General features: G+C 42.2%; 1 protein-coding gene across 4 annotated transcripts in view; it reads left to right on the top strand.

Annotated features, from left to right (window-relative positions):
• Window positions 1-300: 300 nt before the first annotated feature.
• The window catches only part of znf423 (zinc finger protein 423), a 145,088-nt gene continuing 126,999 nt past the window's right edge, over window positions 301-18,389 (top strand). For 3 of the 4 annotated variants that reach the window (XM_071505967.1, XM_071505987.1, XM_071505996.1), the window contains exon 1: window positions 302-1,561. In XM_071505967.1, coding sequence (XP_071362068.1) covers window positions 1,522-1,561 — 40 coding nt within the window. In that variant the 5' untranslated portion in view covers window positions 302-1,521. Of the gene's footprint in view, window positions 1,562-18,389 lie in introns of all 4 variants that reach the window. The other variant, XM_071505977.1, reaches the window with a different exon arrangement.

Genomic DNA, 18,389 nt, shown 5'->3' on the forward strand with positions numbered 1-18,389 from the left:
CCATCATCCACAGCTGAGCAGTGTCTATAGCCTATTCAAAACTTGACACCTGAACACTTGATGACATAACCAATCACTCGCTGTTGAGTGTTTGTCAACTTTAAATCGGTAATCAAAATACATTTTAACCTATAAAACCTCCTCCACATCCCACTTCAATCCGACCCACATTTTCCCGGTCTCTTCCCCCTGTAGTCTCCGAGTCCCTGCTGTAGTTGTGCCAGTCGGCCACAGCTGGGCGCTGTTGCCTAACTCTCCCCCTGCCTCCCCTCTCTCTCCATCAGCCCTGCCTGCCTCTCTCCTGCCTCTCTGCCTCAGCCAACCCGGGCTGTGCCGAGCTGCTCCCTGCGGGATCAGAGCGCTCCCCCGCCGGGACCCTTCTCTCACATCCCCCTGCTGGGACGCGGCTACATTTCCAGCCAAGCACTGCCTGCCTTGGCTTTATTATGTGTGTCTGCGCCGCAGCCCCGCCAGCAGAGGCAGGCAGAGGAGGAGGAGGGAGACTGGTAGCCAGAGTCAGGACAAAGAAAAAGCAGGGAGACAGAGGCTAGCGAAGGGTTAGGCTGGTAGAAATATTAGGCTGCTATTAATACCGCCGGCAGTGCATTGGGAAATATTAACAAAAAGAAAGCGTGGGTAGTAAAAGCAGTAGTCCCCTCGGGGTGGAGATGCAGGGGAAGAGCGCAATGTCCATGCCACCAGACCACCACCACCAGCACCACTAGTGTAGAATAGCGGGACGGAACAGAGTCGGTTGGTCGGTTCGGATCGGTGCCGCTTTCCGGGAGGGAAATGAAAAACCAAACAGACTGAAATAGTTTCGATAAACTAGAGAAAAAAAAAAAACGCACACCAACGAAGAAGCCAGGAGCGCGGTTGGGGGGGGGGGGGAGGGAGGAGGGGAAGAAGCCACGTTTCATTTTTGAAAGCAATTTCCCCAAAACATTGTCCGCCGCCTCTCCTCTCACCTGGACCGCCGCGTCCCGCTGTGGCACCGCCACCTCACACTCGGACGGTGCCGCTGTCACTTTTACTTCAACCTGCTCAGGTGTTTGACGCGTCCGGGCTGCAGCGGAGGAGCGAAACGCGTCCGGGGAGGATAAAAAAAAAAAAAAGAAGAGGAGAAACAAGAAAAGCGAGGCTGTCGGCGCCGCGGTAAGAAGAGAAGAAGAGAACAACAACAACAACAACAACAACATAAACAACGTGAAGTTGTTCCGTTTATTCTACAGGTTGCGTGAACCGCAGCGACCGCTGAGGAGGAAAACGCACCAGTGCCGCCTGCGGTCCGCTTCGCTCCCGGTGCGTTTGGTTTGTTGTCGGTGGACTAACGACCGCGACCCGCTCAGAGACCGAGGCTGCCGCATTGCAACAGGCGAAGAAGCAGCAGCGAAGTGGAGGAGGGAAGATAACCTGACTGTGTTCGCCTGTGTGGTGAGCTGAAAACACGGAACGGAACAAAAACAATTAGAAGATTTATAAAAAAAAAAGAAAAAAAGAAAAAGCAGTTCCAGAGCAGAGATGTCTAGACGAAAACAGGCCAAGCCGCGCTCCGTTAAAGGTAAGAAACTGTTTATTCTGTGCCTCGCAAATTGACACTTAATTCTGGAGTCAGGAAAGAGCCAGCGACCAAAACCATGACTAAGATTTCATTGCCCAACTCTGGTGCCTTGTGTCAGCTAATTTAATTTTATTTCCCCCCAAAGGGTTGAGGGTAGTCTGCGTGTAGCTGGTTTTACATCAAAGGTAAATCAATGTCACTTAGGTTAAGTCACTTTTAGTGTTGGCTCGCTAATTGTTTGTAAATGGCCACCGCACTGTTGAGGTGATTAAAACGGGAAACAGACGCTGTAGTTTAATTTTACTGTCTACAAATTGTTTCAAATGCTCGCATCGTTGTCAGGGAAAAAAAAAAAAAAAAAAAAAAAAAGCTTTCAGAGAGCTGCGGTGTAATTTCTGTGTCCACTGGTCCACACGGCTAATTGTTTTCAATTAGCTGCCACACTGTAGGGCAGGGAGGATGGCACACTGGTGCATGGCTCTTTGGATTGTGGATCGTGTAATTCACTCGGTTAATGGCCCAGAAGTCTGGATTATTCACATGTTGTGATTTATTGCACTTTTCCTAAACCGCACACTGCTGCTTTGTTGTTGTAAATGTGACCGTTTGACCCCATCAAGTCATTTAGCCCCAGCTCTATAGACTCCCTCACATTTCTTTTCACACCACAAACTGGGATCAAAATGTGACTGAAAACCCGAATTTACGAGGTTTCCACACTATTTCTGGAAGTCACACTCCATGATTGTTGGCTACATTGGCTCACAAGCATTTAATCTGATATTTGGGAATATTTGTGGATATCTGGGCATTTTCCTTTTTCTCAGAAATAACTTCCCAGGTGGAAGATTTACCTTCCTACATAAAAACAGTATCCTGAAAGACTTGACATAAATGCTGGAACTGACAGATTCAAATTCTTAAAATTCATTCCAGTCCAAATTGTTTATGGGATTTCTGAAAATCAATAATAAAAAAAAAAGTAGCCTATTATTCTTGCAAAACGAAGCCTCAGTTTCCCACTCCCATGAAATAGTATTCATTGCTGTGCATGGGTGAGTGGGCATCATGCATGAGGGCATGTGGTGGCCTTGGCCTCCATGTTTCCTGTATGGGACCCAGATGGGCAACGGGACGAGCTGACCATGTGGTTGCCACCCCCTCCTCCGTTTCCCCCATCATATAGACTTTCCTGTTCTGTGACTATCTGGGGAAAGAAGCAGATTTCTGACAGCGATTCAAATGGGGTGGTTGGTTTGATTAGCAGCATGATCTTCGCTGCAGGATTTCAGCCTCTCCTGCAGGGTATGAAGTTAAGTCTGTTCCTTCTGAGGTGGGGTGGGATTAATTTTGTCAATAGCAGGCGACTACGGACATGCCACACATGAAGTACTGACAGGGTCTCCTCAGTAATCTACTGAGAAGCTTGTTTCAGTTTTCAGTTGATACAGCCCATCTTCATATCCATCATAAAGTTTAACCGGTGTGAAAAGAATAACTGCCTATTGTGGCCAATAACAACACTGGATGCATTTAATACTGCATCTTGTAAAGTTGAAATTTTAAGGGAATTTTAAGTCTCCAAAATTGAAAGTAGTTTTGGCATGCATTAATTTGCAAAGTATTTTGGAGAAAGCACTACATAGTGTCTTACTGGTGGTCTTGGGTTGACAAGCATTTTGCAGCACAATCTGTTACCATCATAGTTTCCCTTCTTTCTCTACACTCGTAGACATTTTAAAGAAATGGTATTAAAAAAGCCACGGAAAGGTCTTTAAATATGTTGATGGATGCACACATGCACAAATGGCAACATATCTGTTTTGCTGTAGATAGAGTAGATTAACATGAGCACTGCCAATACTTGTTAATCTTGCGCTCAACTAACAGGATCACAAAAGGGCCTATAAATTGTCCTAGTTGTCATTGTCTACATTTTTTCTTCTCTGTATGTTGGCACTTTTTTCAGGCTATATTTCTAATTTTCTATTTTTTTTTTGTATGCAGACAAATAAATACATTATCTATCCATGGCCATAATGCTTGAAGGCCATAGTGGTGGACAGTAAATGGTTGCAAATGGAAATTGATTCTTGGCTGCAACTGCTGTTTTTGATTCAAAAAATTAACTAATCTTTTAGCCTTTTAAGTGTCAAATATAATGTGAACGGTTATCGGAGGACATCAGAGTCTCAACTATTGTCTTAAAATTATATGATTCACAGTATAAAATAAACTACAAGGCACTGAATTTATAATGGTCTGATATGAAGAAAAGCAAGATAAACCTCACGTTTTTAAAGCTGTAATCAGAAATGTCTAAAACTGCTAGATAGGTCCTGACAGATAATTTTTTTTTACAAGTGTCCAAAATCAACTATCAGTCTATTTATTGTTTCAGCATGCGAGTGGTATCGCATGAATCGTTGATTTGATCTGAATGATGTGGTTGGATGTGGTTGTTGCCTCCTGCTGTAGCGTTGTTGATGCTCGCTGCACTTTGTCAGTGAACAAATCAGCTGCTGTGGACCAGTGAATCTGTCCGCTGCTGCTCTGTCATCGCTCTCTCAGTGTGTGTGAGAGAGTGTGTGTGTGCATGATTATGCTTGCAAGATGCACATTCTTATATTTGTATTTGCATGCATCATGGACAAGGATGCCTTGTGTGTCTGTGTGTGTGTGAGACCTCAGCAGCCTGGATAACCAGAGCTTAGCTTTAGTCAGGCAGCCAAGCGAAGCAGAGCGAAGCAAAGCTGAGGCAGTCGACCACCACTGTGTGTGTGCAGCAAAGGTAACATAGCCCTTGTGGTCTAGCTTGCATAAGCACGGTGTGTTTTGTGTATGTGTACTCATGCATCTGTGTGTGTACATGCGCGTTGCTATCTGCCCTCCACACCTTGCCCCTCTGACAGCTTGGCAAGACTTGGCGTTGGGGGAAGATGAGAGAGGCTTGTAGGAGAGATAGATAGAGATGGAGGAGAAAGAGTGGGTGAAGGGTAACGGGTAGAGGGAGGAGAGGTGTTTGGGGGCAGCGTAGTAGCAGGTGAGTGGGCAGAGGGGAGAGACTGATGGAGGCCAGGACGAGGTGAGCATCGCCGGGGGATTATCTGTGTTTTCATGTTCTTCTGTCTTTCACCTGCTCACCCAACTCTGACTGGCTGGCTTGCTCACGGACTTACTGGCCAGCCAGGCATGCTAAAACAATAACAAACAAGCACAAAGTCCCACTTCATCCATCTCCTGCCATAGATTTGCACTGACTCAGAAAGGCCCTGGCCTGGAAAGGATTGCTTTTTCTGTAAATGACATTCATAGCTGATAGGTGATATGGCGATCTTTTATTGTCATTTTAGATTGTCACAATTTACCTAATGGGCGTGGGCTGATATTCAATAACATTAAATACTGTGATCTTTCCCACCATATGTGATATTTTTCATAATATCAATTTTGTTTGGTTTTTCCCGCTGTCGAGTCCGACCCTCATTTCACTGCTTTGTGCACTGTATCTTGTACCTTGGCATGTAAAAAAATAGTATTGCACTGTTGTTTAGTAGCAGCATTACTTATACCTGAAACCCCAAATACAATAAAATACAATTATGTATATAAAAAAAACCCTAAACACAATATTGTGTATCACAGTATTTGGGCTGGACTGTATTGAGGCATTACATTTAGGATATTGCCCAAGCCTGTTACCTACTCAGGGATATCAGGGTCATTATTCACTCAATACCCACAAATAACAAAACCACTTGTGATTATAAGTGGGGAAGGTTGTGTGGTCCATTGCAACGTGATTTTAAATGTGGTAAAAAAAACTGCTTCTCTTTTTCAGGGTACGTTTTATTTTTTATAAGAAGACAAATTTTGAAACTTTTTTGCTGTTTCTATTAAGGAAGCAAATGCAGTTCTGTATACTGCTGCCCTTTCGATTGCAGTTTTCAATAGTGCAGAAAATAAATGATAAATAAAATAATAAATGAAAATTCATGCAATCGTTATGTCAATATCAGTGTTCATTATGTTCTCATATATATATATATATATATATATATATATATATATATATATATATATATATAGAACCATATACAAATACCCATTTAATGAAACAGTATAGCCACAGAAAAGTGTGATCAAAACTATAACAAACAGCAGTATTAGTCTTCTTATTACTGCTTCTCCATGTTTCACCACTGCGGCTCAGTTCCTCTGATGGATTTACTTGACCAGTCCAGCCTTTACAGTGATTAGGCCTTGTCAACAGTAGGGGGACTTAACTAATTGCGGTCTGTTAATTGAACACGGACTAATGGCATGATGATGGGCCATGAAACTAGCTGATGGGGTGAGAGAAAAGGAGGGGGGAGCAGGAGGAAGAAATGAGAGAGCGCGGCTTCGCTCTTATCAAACTATTATTTCAGTGGATTAATCCGTTTTTAATGTGTGTCTTTAGTGAGGCGAGGCAGCAAAAATCTCCTTCTCTGTCTGCTCTTGCAGTCTCGCTACCTCCTATCTCTCTCTCTCTCTCTCTTGCTCCCTCTCTCTCTCACAGCTCTTACCCCCTTGAGCCTTTCATGCATTATGTAGTGATGATTATTACTTAATTACACATTAATAAATCCGCTTCATTTGCAGGACATTAAACGGGAGTTGAGCGCATATGACAAGGAGATGTAGGGGAGGGAAGGCAGGGAAGGCTGGAGACCGGAGAAAAGAGGGAGCACTTTCTTTTTAGCATTTACTTGGTTTGTTTAGAGTGTTTATGGTTAGTGGAGCCAAGTGAGTCCTTTGACCAAGAGGGAGAGAGGGGGGGTGTTGAGTTTACTGTCGGTGTGTTGAGTTGAGCTCTTGTGGGCTAATGGCATCATTTCCACTTGATCTCCTCCTTTCTACATCTCTTGCTCTCTCTGTTTCTTTCTTTTAATCTCCTCTTTACATCCCTTCGCATTTGATTTTGGTTCCACCGCCTTCCACCAGCTTATGTACATTTTTGTCCTACATAAACAGATTTTCAGTTGAATTATTAAGAGCTTTTTTAGAGTATTCAGCTGACACACATGATATAGAAACAACAGCAGCTGCTGACTGCACTGGTTTTCGCAGTCATACAGTCACTTCTGACCAAGCAGGAATCACAGGTGCAGAGACATGCTCATGTGTAGGGCTCAGAGTTCACCTTTAAACTGCTTGATGTTTGACCAAATTGTTCCTAAAGCTGTACAACTTTTTGTGTTAACACAAGATTAGACACTAATCCTTTTGGGAAGTTAGACTTTCCTTTTTTTATAAGAATAACATTGTAAACGACAAAGACAAATGCAACCCTGGTCTTTTTGTTTGCATTAAGTTTGCTGTTTGTTATGTTATTATTATTTTCATGATGAGTTAATCAGCTGATCATTTTCTGGGGATAGATCCATCATTTGGTCTTTAAAACTTCATAAAAGTGAAAATGCCAATTACAGTTTTCCAGCTTGCTTTTTTGTCAGTCTAAAATCTTTCAAAAACTTTTTTCAAAAACTTTTTTCAGAAACTTTTATGTAAGAAGTGAAAAATGAATTTGATTATCAAAACAGCTGCAGATTCTGCTCTGATTAATCAAACAATGGACTAATCATTTCAGCTGTACTCTACACTATCTTACTTTTTTATACTGGCAAGAGCTGCATGATGTTTCATGTAAGTATGTGATTTAAATCTAATAAGAGACTCTGAGATAGTAATTATTCATTGCCTGGAGTTAAAGTTATTGTCAATTAACTACTCAAGACTTGAAATTAACAACCGCCAACCCGCCAAATGTGGGTAAAAATTAATTGTGCTGGGAAATGTCATCAAGTTACAAGCCAGTTTGATGGTTGGCAAATCTACTGAGGGTTCTCCTACAAAGGCAAAATAAAATTGACCAGTTCAAATTGCTGGTCATGTGTGCAGCAGGTCCAAGTGCAGTAGTCATTTTCATTCATATAAGTACTGTGGAGTCCACCTATCCCAATATCTGACAGCAGTCGTATGAGGGATCGTGTGGTGTGTATAATACAGTGCATTTGGAAAATATTCAGACCCCCTCAATTTTTTCACATTTTGTCATGTTGCTGCTTTATGCTTAAATAAAAACCGTAACCCTCATGAATCAACACACAGTGCCTCATAATGACAAAGTAAAAACAGAATTTGAGAAATTTTCGCTAATTTATTAAAAAGAAAAACTAAATGTCTGAATTCTTTCCGAATGCACTGTACAGTACAGTTAATCTCTCATTTCTCTTCCCCTTTCTCACTCTCCTGTCTATTTTTCTTTCTCTCCCTGCCTCTCTCTCCCCATCTGGCTTTACCATTAGATCAGTTTTAATGTCACCCTTTGGCAGAGCACAGAGACTTTCATAGGGCAACTGGCTCTTATAAAACTCAGAGACACTACACATGTGGCTTGGATTACGCAAAGACAACAATATGTTTTTTGCAGGTACATCTAAGTGAATCAAGGTGTTTGAGGGCACCGTACATGCTTTTAAACCTCTTTTTTATTAATACTAAAAATTGACAGCTTATCTTGTTTTTGTTAGTGCAGCTATAAATAGTGTTAGCAATGGCACAATCAGCATGCATACAGTCACATTGAATAACTCATTTATAAAAGCCTGTATTGGCTTTGCATTAAGGCTTGCTGAACCATTAAATGGCTTTCTGAAAGCTTTGTTAAAAATTCCATTGACTTCTCAGCAGGGGGTGGATTTGAGTTTTTGGTAGTTGTTTTTTTAAATAGGACAAAACAAGATAATGTAATTGTTGATTGGTGGAGCCCAGCAGCACCATGCACTGAATGTAACAGGAGTCATGTTGATCTGCTCCCAATTAAAACCAAATTACTGCACAATTGAAGCCAATTGAAGGGTAGAATGTAACTGAGAAAAAAAACCTTTTTCACTAAAGACAGAAGAAAAGCAGAGTTGTGAATAATAAAACGAACGGCTGAATTCCATTTAGCTCTCTTAGTTTCAAGGTCTTGTGTTGTGCAGGTTTTCTCATGCTATCATAACTTACTGAACAATGGAGCCAGTGTGGTATTGGTAACACCTGTGCTTTTCCTACTCTGGCAAGTCACGTGTCTCCTGTGAAAAACACCTACAGAAAAGAGGAAAGCGCAGTCAAACGTCAAGCTCTTGTGTTTGGCTGGGATTCGTAGAAAAGAAAACTTTAGAAAACTTAAGGTTTTAGTACATATATTTAACGACCTTAAGGAAACTTTCTGATTTTCACTAAGAAGTGACCAGAACGGTAGAAACAACTGCTTGTTGTAATAGAATCATATACAACAGTCTTGTCTACTAAATAAAACAAATATTTTTGGTGATCCGGATTAAAAACCATCCTTCATCATTTGTAGTCGCGAAAAATTGGTTTGTTTGATATAATTGATTCATATTATCTGGTAGGTGTGGTTAGGTATTAGCTGTGGTGTGTGTGTGTGTATATGCGTATGCATTTTTGTTAACTTTCACACCTATGATGTTGGGACTAGTAGCCCTGAATGGAAGTCAGTGCAATGTCCCAACAAGGATAGCTGCGGAAAGAGAGAGAGAGAGAGAGAGTGTATGAATTCATCTCTGTGTCCAGAAAGGGTGAAGTCCCTCAGTGAGGTGTGTGTATGCCAGCGAGTGACAAATCCTTATCAGCGGCCAGCCTGGTGTGGTTGCGCATGTACTCATGTGTGTGAGAGTGTGTGAGAACAGGGCATAAATGGGCCAGGACTGTGCCATTGTAGCGGCTTAGCTAGCCTCGTTTATCAGCTGCAAACTCACTGGACCTTAACGCACACCCACCCCTCTGGAGACACATGCACACACACAAACACGCGCAGTGTAGCTGAGCTCTGTGCATGCCCATAACCTCATCTTTTTAGACGAGAAAGATGATGCTGGTGTAACTACACACACACACACACACACACACACACACACACACAGATTCAATCCAGACCTAGCTTGCCAAGCCCATATCCCCCATCACGAGATACTCTCATGGGACATGGGCCCTTCTAAGTTTCCTTGAAGGCCGTGTGTGTGCATTTATGTGTGCAATCGCTTGCAGTCTCCTACTAAGAGATTATACTCATTTCTTCGTTCAACACTGACTATTTGCCTGCAGTGTATTTGTCTGTTTAGATGGGGTTGTCTGTTTAGATGGGCTGTTTAATTAAGTCTTAAGTCCTGTGGTGTCTGTTCTCTTGCTTTAAAGCCTACTGGATACCTAACTAGTAAAGCAAGTAAAGATTCATTTTGTTATGAATCATTTTTTAATCTTTCATTTAGTCTTTCGTGTAAATGTGATAACGTATGCTGATCACAAGTTACTATAGCACAGCGACGCCTTAAAATAGTGCAAAATCCTTAAAGGTTTTAATTTACAGTGATAATAAAGGCAAGTAAAAAGTCAGCTTTTCAGAGTCAAAGTAGCAAATGTTATTCTGTTGCTATTTTTACATTAAATGAATTACATAATATTTATTTATAATCAGTATTATGGAGTAACTATAGCCCTATAAAGAGTCACTTATTGTGGTTTGTTATTATTATTTTTTAATATTTAAACATTAAAAATCCATGTTTGCTTAAAAAGTGCACTGGGTGTTACTTCTGGAAAAAAGGTTGTTATTGACTCTTTGGAGATGCAAGGATTTCACTGACAAGACTCTGATGTGGATATAGCCAGCAGACATTCATATCTCTGATAAATTATGTAGAATCGGTATGGGAACAGAAATACAAGCTGATTATTTTGGACCTAATTGCAGTAATTTCTTCCTTATTCAACCTCTTTCCCCCTCTTCCCTCCTTTCCTCTCCTGCAGCATCCTGCATTTCTCCCCTCCACACCTTCCGCCCCGCTACTCTGCTTTCTACCCCCTTCCTCTCATAATCTCTCCCCCCTCCCTCCTCCTTCCTATTCTGTACATTAAACATTAGTGGTGGGGGCAATTAACAGTGCCCCTCTGCACACCTGGCTGATGCATAATATATTTATTGGGCTACCCTCCCTCCCTTATCTCTCTTACACACGCACACACTGCTGTTGATGAAGGGGTGACTTTTGGGAAATGGAAAATCTGTGTGAGTGTGTAAGAAATGATCAAGCCTTATGCCTACTGGTCTGACCCTGCGTAACCTCCTTGTGTATGACCGGGTCAAAACCCATAGGTCTGCTCAGGCTTTCAGACAAAACACTTATTCTTTCTCAAATTCTGTTTTTTTCCTGTGGCCAAACAGTTGCTGCGATTTGTTTAAGTTAGGTCATATAAACATTGAGTGTATCCCATCTGTCTTATTCTGATAGAGCTTCAAAAAGCATCATGTATATTTTCAGGAGTAGATTAGGAAGATTTTTTTCTGTCTGTACTGTCTTGTTAACACTGTGGTTGCATGTCTACCAATTTTAATAGGTATGGTACAGCGGCATGACCTGTAACACATCAGCACTGGCGTCTGTCCCACCATGTCAGTTCGCCCCTTTACACAGACATCGATCCGGCTCTGTGACCCCCACCCCAAATTCTGTGTTTAACCATATATACAAAAAGGCAATGTAGAATAAAGGAGCAACATTCCCATCTTGAACAAGCTTTGTAAAATAAAGTTACGTGTTCCACAAACCGCCAAGGCCTCAGAAAAGTTTTTCTCATTTTTGTGCCCATTTATTCATTTGTTTATTTTTATTTCAGCTTGCTTTTTGCCTTTGTCCTGTTGCGCTTGGTAACACACACACACAAACACACACACGATGGACCCAGACTAATGTTCATTGTCCTCAGAGCGTGGAGTCTTCAACATAACAAGCTGCTTGTGTTGTGTTCCTTTTTTATTGGACACTCTGCCGGGTCTTTGTAGTGCACCCCACCATAGACATACCAATGGTTCCTTTTAGTGTTTGAGTCTTCAGTTGGTTTTTCCAGCTCTTTGCCATTCACTTCCCAGTCAAAAGGCAACGGCGTCCTGCTGTGCCACATACAATGGCGTGAGAGAGAGAGAGAGCAGCAGAAAGTGAGAGAGCAAGAGAGCCAGAGAGACTGAATAAGAAAGAATAGAAATGTGTAAGAAAATTTATTTTGACCCATTTTTGCATCTTAAAATTATATTCTATTTTCAAGTGGCACTGTGCAATAGATTCCCGAATGTCCGGGACAGAGTGAGTGATTGATGGAGTTGAGTTTGTGATGAAGTTATACAGTTGGTCAGCCGAGTATTGGCTGCTGCTCTTTCAAAATGATTTAGCATGAACATTTTCTATTTTGTCATCAGGGAACATCAGATACACAGCAGTTTTCATGTAGACCACTTTTAGGGAATTTGTACTTCTTTAGGGACAGCCGTTGTCTGTAACATATGTGTTTGGTGATTTTGTTGGAGGACTCTGTGGTTATGAAATCAGGATTTTAGCAACCGCTTGGAGGTGGCTTGGAGATAACTGCTAGTTACCAATTTACGACCTTTGTTGCGGGATTTACTGACTATTCAGACCCCATTAGCAACTTTTTCAGAAAGGCAGCTAAAGACAAAGCTAGGGATTTTTTGGAAAAACATTTTCTCCTTTCTGTAGAAGAGCATCACTAGTATTGTCCAGCTGGAAGTGACTGCTGGTTAACATGTAGTGATGAGCTGCACAGTTAACAGTTAAAAGATAAAAGTTCCCTCTTTAAGTCATGTTCTCTTTGCTCTACATTTGTCTCAGGATAAATAAGTTTTAAGAAGGACTTGCTGAAGCTAAGAGAGCAGATGTGCACTTTTATGATTGCACACGTAGGTTCAGGAGAGTCAAAGTGACTTTAGTTGTAGTGTGTAGCAACAACAGCAGAAGAGGATGAGGTGCTCTCTTCTTTGTATGTCTGGGCCCTAATAAAAGCTTTATGTCCGTATCAAGACAGAATGAAATAAGGAGACAGTGTTGGAGGAGAAGTGGCAGAGCAGAAAGAGAATAAGAGATTGCATGCTGAGAAAAGTGTGGAGGTGTGTGTGTGTGTGTGTCTGTCTGTGTGTGTGTTGGTCAGTGCCGGCCCATTTTAAAAATGCAGAAGTACTGTCTGTCTTAGATTCAGAGTTGATAAGCAGTCTGGGGACTAGCACACCCGGTCTCCTCGCCTTGCATCTCCTCTCCTCTCCTCTCCTCTCGCCTCTCATCTCCTCTCCTCTCCTCTCCTCTCCTCTCCTCTCCTCTCCTCTCTCCTCTCCTCTCCTCTCCTCTCCTCTCCTCTCCTCTCCTCAACTTTTTCTGACCCTAAAGAAATGAATTACTACATTTGCCAATGTAGTTAATAACTAACTAGCTGACATAATAGCTCTCTTTGGGAGAATAATATCTGTAGATACATTTCTTGATACTGGACAGTATCCTGAGCCAGTGGGTTTACTCAACCAAAGTGCAGTCAGTGTGGCACTTTTGCTTACATGCACAGATGATGTAGACGGCTCTGTGTCAGTAGAGATTCTATATATTGATAATTTTGATCTTGGTTCATATTTTATCTATTACTGAGTCACTACATTTCAAGCATCGGTTGATTGATTTTTCCATTCTTGGGACTAAAATCCGTTGCTGAGCAATATTAGCAAAAACTCTCCTCACTGGCTAGGTTTGTATTTGTTGCTAGGCAACCTTAACTTATTGAACATTTATCAGGAAGCAATGGGGAACTATTAGGATGGTTAGTTTGTAAAGATTTGTAAAGAAAGAAAATCCTCCAATTTTTACCCTGCAAAGATGAACAATTGTGGTTAAAAGCCAAAATTGTAATCACAGTTTTAATAGTTCTAAGTGCAAGACAAATATCTGGAACAGATATTTGGGTTGTTTCAAAAATGGAAAGTACAGTTTGCATTTAGGATAAGATGCTTGATTATACGTCTACTCAAGCAAACAAACAACCAGCCACGCTCCAAGCGCACACGCGCTGTGTGTATATTTTTCTTGTTACTCCCAGAAGGAGAGTGACGAGTGAGTTAATCTGTCCGCCAGCGATGCGGCATGACACAAAGCTGTTTATTTCCCCTTTCCTCTGTCACTGTCTCTCTCTCTCTCTTTTGCTCTCTCTCTCTCTCTCTCTCTCTCTCTCTCTCTCTCTCTCTCTCTCTCTCTCTCTCTCTCTCTCTCTCTCTCTCTCTCTCTCTCTCTCTCTCCTCTCTCTCTCTCCTCCTGTAAAGTCTAATCAAGTTTGTATCAAGCTAAATAATGCCTTAGCGTGAAATTGGTGTCTTCAGTCAAAAAGCACTCCCGAGCCTGTACTACAAGAGAAGACAATTATGTACCCCTCCCCACCTCTCCACCCTCCAGCCTTCACTGCTCTTGTTGTCCCTCTACTGTGTGTCTGTGTGTGTGTGTGTTTGTGCGTGGGTGGGTGTTAGTAAATAAACATTCACTATAACTGCTGTACTTCATTATTTGTCTCAACAACATTTGAGTCAGTCCTCATATTGGAGCTCAGTCTTCTAATGGTGAACTCGGTGCCTGTATTTGACTTGTGTGTGTGTGTGTGTGTGTGTGTGTGTGTGTGTGTGTGTGTCCCTGTCTGTAATGGTGATTGGAGGCTGCTGGGGGAACTTCTAGTTCAGTTATTTCTGGCGCCTTCCCCAGAGTCGAGGTACTCCAGAGGAATGCTTTCCCTCTCCTCCTCTTGCCCTCTCTTTCTCTCTCTGTCCTACTCCTTATCTTTCTCCTCGCTGCCCTCCTTCACCTCGCGTCCTTCTTCACTGGTGCTTTCATCCTCAACTCTTTCTCACCTTTCCTCTCCTTCACTGACTTCCCTTTTAAATTTGTCTCCACGCTGTTTTTATCTTTGTCTTTCCACTTGTTTTCCCTTTACTCGTCAGTCACCTTACTTACCACTTCTTTCCTCTCCCCCTCTCTTCTGCTATTGATTCCTCTTCCTGCCGCACTCTCTCTGACAGACAGAAAAACAAATGTCAGATCAGAGAGGCTCTTTAATCTCAAGCTGTGTAGTTTGGCCCTGAACATCAACTCTGCGCTGTCTGAGTGTGTGTCTGTGTGTGAGAATGAGTGTTATGCTCTCTAGGTGCTGAGGGAGGTGAATTTGCTGTTTGTTAATAAGCAGCTCTTAGTTTAAAAAGCTTGTGTGTGTTTCCTGTTATTGACAAGACCTCGACAGTGGGGCCAGCCCTATTATTATTAATGACTTGCTGACTGACTGAGTGAAGTCACACCAGTGGTCAGCCAGCTGACTGTTGGACTGTCCCCACCAGCCGTCTTTCAAAATATATTGGTGTGAACATTATCATTACATTACATTTTCAGGGAGTGTTTACAGGAAGTGTTGCCAACTTGGTGACTTTTACACTTTGACTTTTCAGACACCTTTAGTGACTTTTTTCACAGTCACTACTATTGCCATGCGCCATGTAGTCTTAAAGGGCTGCGTTTCAGTCACTATTTCATACTTGTTGCGTTGTCTGACAGAAACAGAAAAACATGTAAATGAGAACAGCTTTAAGGGGAATTCATCTGTATTGAAATACTGTATATGTGAGCAAAGAGAGTAGGAGAGACACAGACAGACAAAGGGCTGAAACCTGCTGACAGTTGGCACAATGCACATAAAACATGATGACGTTAATACGATAAGTAGCATATAGCGACATATAGCGTCACTTCTTTCTATTGAAAGAAGTTATTCACAGCAGTTCCACGGCAGTTTTCAACTACGTCCTCATTTTCGCACAATGACCATATATAGTCCAGTCACATACTAGGTTTTGACCTGGTCTTATTGTAGTACTTCATGGACATTGCATGTGTGGGTTGGGTCTGTTTATTTATGTGCAGAGAGTAGGGCCACTTCCGAAGTAAGAACACAGAGTAGAGTTAAAAAAAGACAACAACAAAGCCTTTTATACCTGTATTACTGATGATTGATTCAGGCTTTCATGTCTTTCAGTCTTAGATCAATAATTTTTTTACTCAATCCTTTGGTGTGGGGGTGGGGGCTGGGGGTGGGGTGATGTAAGAGAGAGTGAGAGAGCATGTGTGTTTATGTTGTCATATTATGTTGGGGGTATGTTTGGGGATGTTGGGGAGGTTGCATAGCAACTCGGTGGGACGGCACAGCATGGTTAAAAACCACAGTGAGCTCATATACAGAGAGAAACAAAAGAGAGGGTGAGGGACAAAATGGATGAAAAGATGAGGATTCTTGCAATGGAGGTACAGACGGAAGAATGATGGGACGAAAAAGCAATGATGATGGAAGGTAAGAGAATAGCAAAAACTATGAAAACAAAATTCTGGACCAAAAGAGAGGAAGAGAAAGGGAAAATGATGAGGGGAAGAGTGGGAGAGAGAGAGACAGTGGAGAGAGAAAGATAGAGAGGGCGATGGAGCTTGTCCGCCAGGCTTGTTTGGTTGTTCTTTCTCTCTGCCATCCATCTAAGCCCTCTGCTACCTCAGTCCCTTTACACACACTCTCACAAACAAAAGCATGCATGTACACACACTCACACTGTCCCAAACCCCAGACTGGCCTGGTGTTTCTGGCCAGTGGCTCAGTGCTTGGGATGTGTGTCAGTGTGTGTGTTTATGTATTTTAAGGCTGTTTTGTTCAGAATGCACGCAGGCAGAGAGAGCGGTTTTACTGCTGATAAAAGTATTTGGTTAATCAGCTTCTGTCCCTGTCCCCTGACTAGAAGTGTTTGCATGTGTGTGTTTGACACAGGCCATTGAAGTTGGTGGGGCTCCCGGGGGGTGGGCTGGGGATGGAGATTGGCATCAGCCCTCGGCCAGTAGCGTCACAAAGTCGTTCCTGAGGGACAGGAAGGGCAGCCAATGAGAGAATCCCTGTGGAGCTATGGGGAGAAAGCGGGTTAGGGAGGGGAGGTGGGGGCTAGGAAGTGGGTTGAAGAGGGGAACTAAGAGGGGGAGAAGGGGGGAGACAGAAAAGGAGGAGGGAGGAAGAAAAAAAGGAGTCTCTACGATGAGAAAGTGAGACAGACAGATAAAGAGAGAGAGAGAGTCGGCTGACAATTACCCTCTTGACTTCTGTCCAGCACCAGTTGTCAATCAGCCCGCCGCTCTGGGAAAAGAATCAGCCTATCATTGGCTACACTGACCCACATCCCGCCTCTCTGGGCCGCATGATTGGCCACACTGACCTGTTCGTCAAAGAGATCTGGGAACACCAGAGCCTTGGGCTGCCTTGGGAATAAATGGCCCTGATACTGTGCGTACATGCATGTGTTGTTTAGGAGGAAAAAAGACAAAGGGCTTTCTTATTGATGCTATAACTGCTTTCATGGGACAGAGGAGAACAAGAGACAAAGATATAAGGGGAGGAAATGGGAATTTGGTAGAGGAGAGAGATGAGGAAGAGACATGGAGAAAAGAACAGAGGGATGAAAAAGAAATTGACAATGGGTGACTGAAGAAGATGGATGTTAGAACAAAGCATGGAAGGTTAGCTGTGGTCAGGGGAGGAAACACTGTAGATATGGAGGGGAGAGAGGAAAGAGGATAATGAACAAGCAAAGACAGAATAGCAATGTGAGTAAGGGAAAGAGGGAAATTACATGAGGTTGTAAATACAGGAGGAAAAGATGGAGGTGGAGAGAAGAGTGAAGAGAGAGGTGCACTGATGTACTGTTTTGTAGTAGTGTGTGAGTCTGTGCATGCACATGCACATGGATAATTAATGACAACATTTGTGTAAATATTTGTTTATGATAACATCATCATGATGCAGAGTCTGCTCTCCTCTCCTCTCCTCTCCTCTCCTCTCCCTTGATGTAAAGTGAATCTAAAATTGGAGCACAACAGCTGCACCTTATGGCTATGTGTTAGGCATTATCTGCCAGCTTTAGCATAGTGAACCTGCTTTTCCATTATGAGTGCTTTATTTTGGTACAACAAACTTTTTCAGGATTTTATATCCTTTATTGTAATAGCAAGCTTAACCAGCATAGAGGACTGAATTGGTTGTGGTGGAGCAAAATGTGTGTAAAAATAGGCCATCAAGTATACTTTATATTGCTGCAATTTTCCAAGATACTCTGTGGTCATATCCATTTAGGGTGCTGCTTACACTTCAAATGAGGTAGTTCAATGTATGAACTTTAGAATAGTGTTTTTCTAGATTCAGGTGCTGTGTTGGAAAATGTAATTTATTGTCTTCACTCTCAAACCCATGTGCAAATATTTGCATTGCACTGCTAATATTAGAGATTGCAGATGGAACTCATATCATTCCTGGGCTGTATGATGACTGCAGGTGTTCACTCACCTGAGAGAGAGGAACCTCATATATTTTTAGTCAACAGTTGTGGATGACTTAGCTCTTAGTTAAAGTAATATTTTGGAGAGTGTGGCTTTGAGCTGTCTTGGAGGAGGTGGTCTGAGCAGTGCAGTTTGATAAAACAAGCACCTTACTTGCACTTTACCATCATTATTCATTATTATTTATTATTCATATGGGATTTCAAAATGTCGTGCAAGGAGATGTAGTTTAGTATCTGATGTTCTGGGCTCTGCTTGGTCTTATCATCTGCAGGTTCTTACTGAAGGCATGTCTCCTCATAGCACCGCTCACTCAACATTAGACATTGTTTCTCATATAGGGGGACGACCCGCCTAGGTAGATCAAGCCAAGCTACAGTAAGATCCACCCAGGTAGATAAAATCACTTGGTTTCACTTTAGGTAAATCTTACAATAGAACGCTCTTTTCACTGTTTTCAAACGAACTACATTTTAGCTGCTCATCTGTCTGTGTACTAGAGGCTTTGCACTTATTTAAAAAAACATTTTAGTGTTGCAGTTATTTGTGTGTTT

This window comes from Trachinotus anak, unplaced genomic scaffold (genome assembly GCF_046630095.1).
Source record: "Trachinotus anak isolate AG129_WGS33_773 ecotype Australia unplaced genomic scaffold, CSIRO_AGI_Tana_v1 ptg000002l, whole genome shotgun sequence".
Taxonomy (NCBI): domain Eukaryota; kingdom Metazoa; phylum Chordata; class Actinopteri; order Carangiformes; family Carangidae; genus Trachinotus; species Trachinotus anak.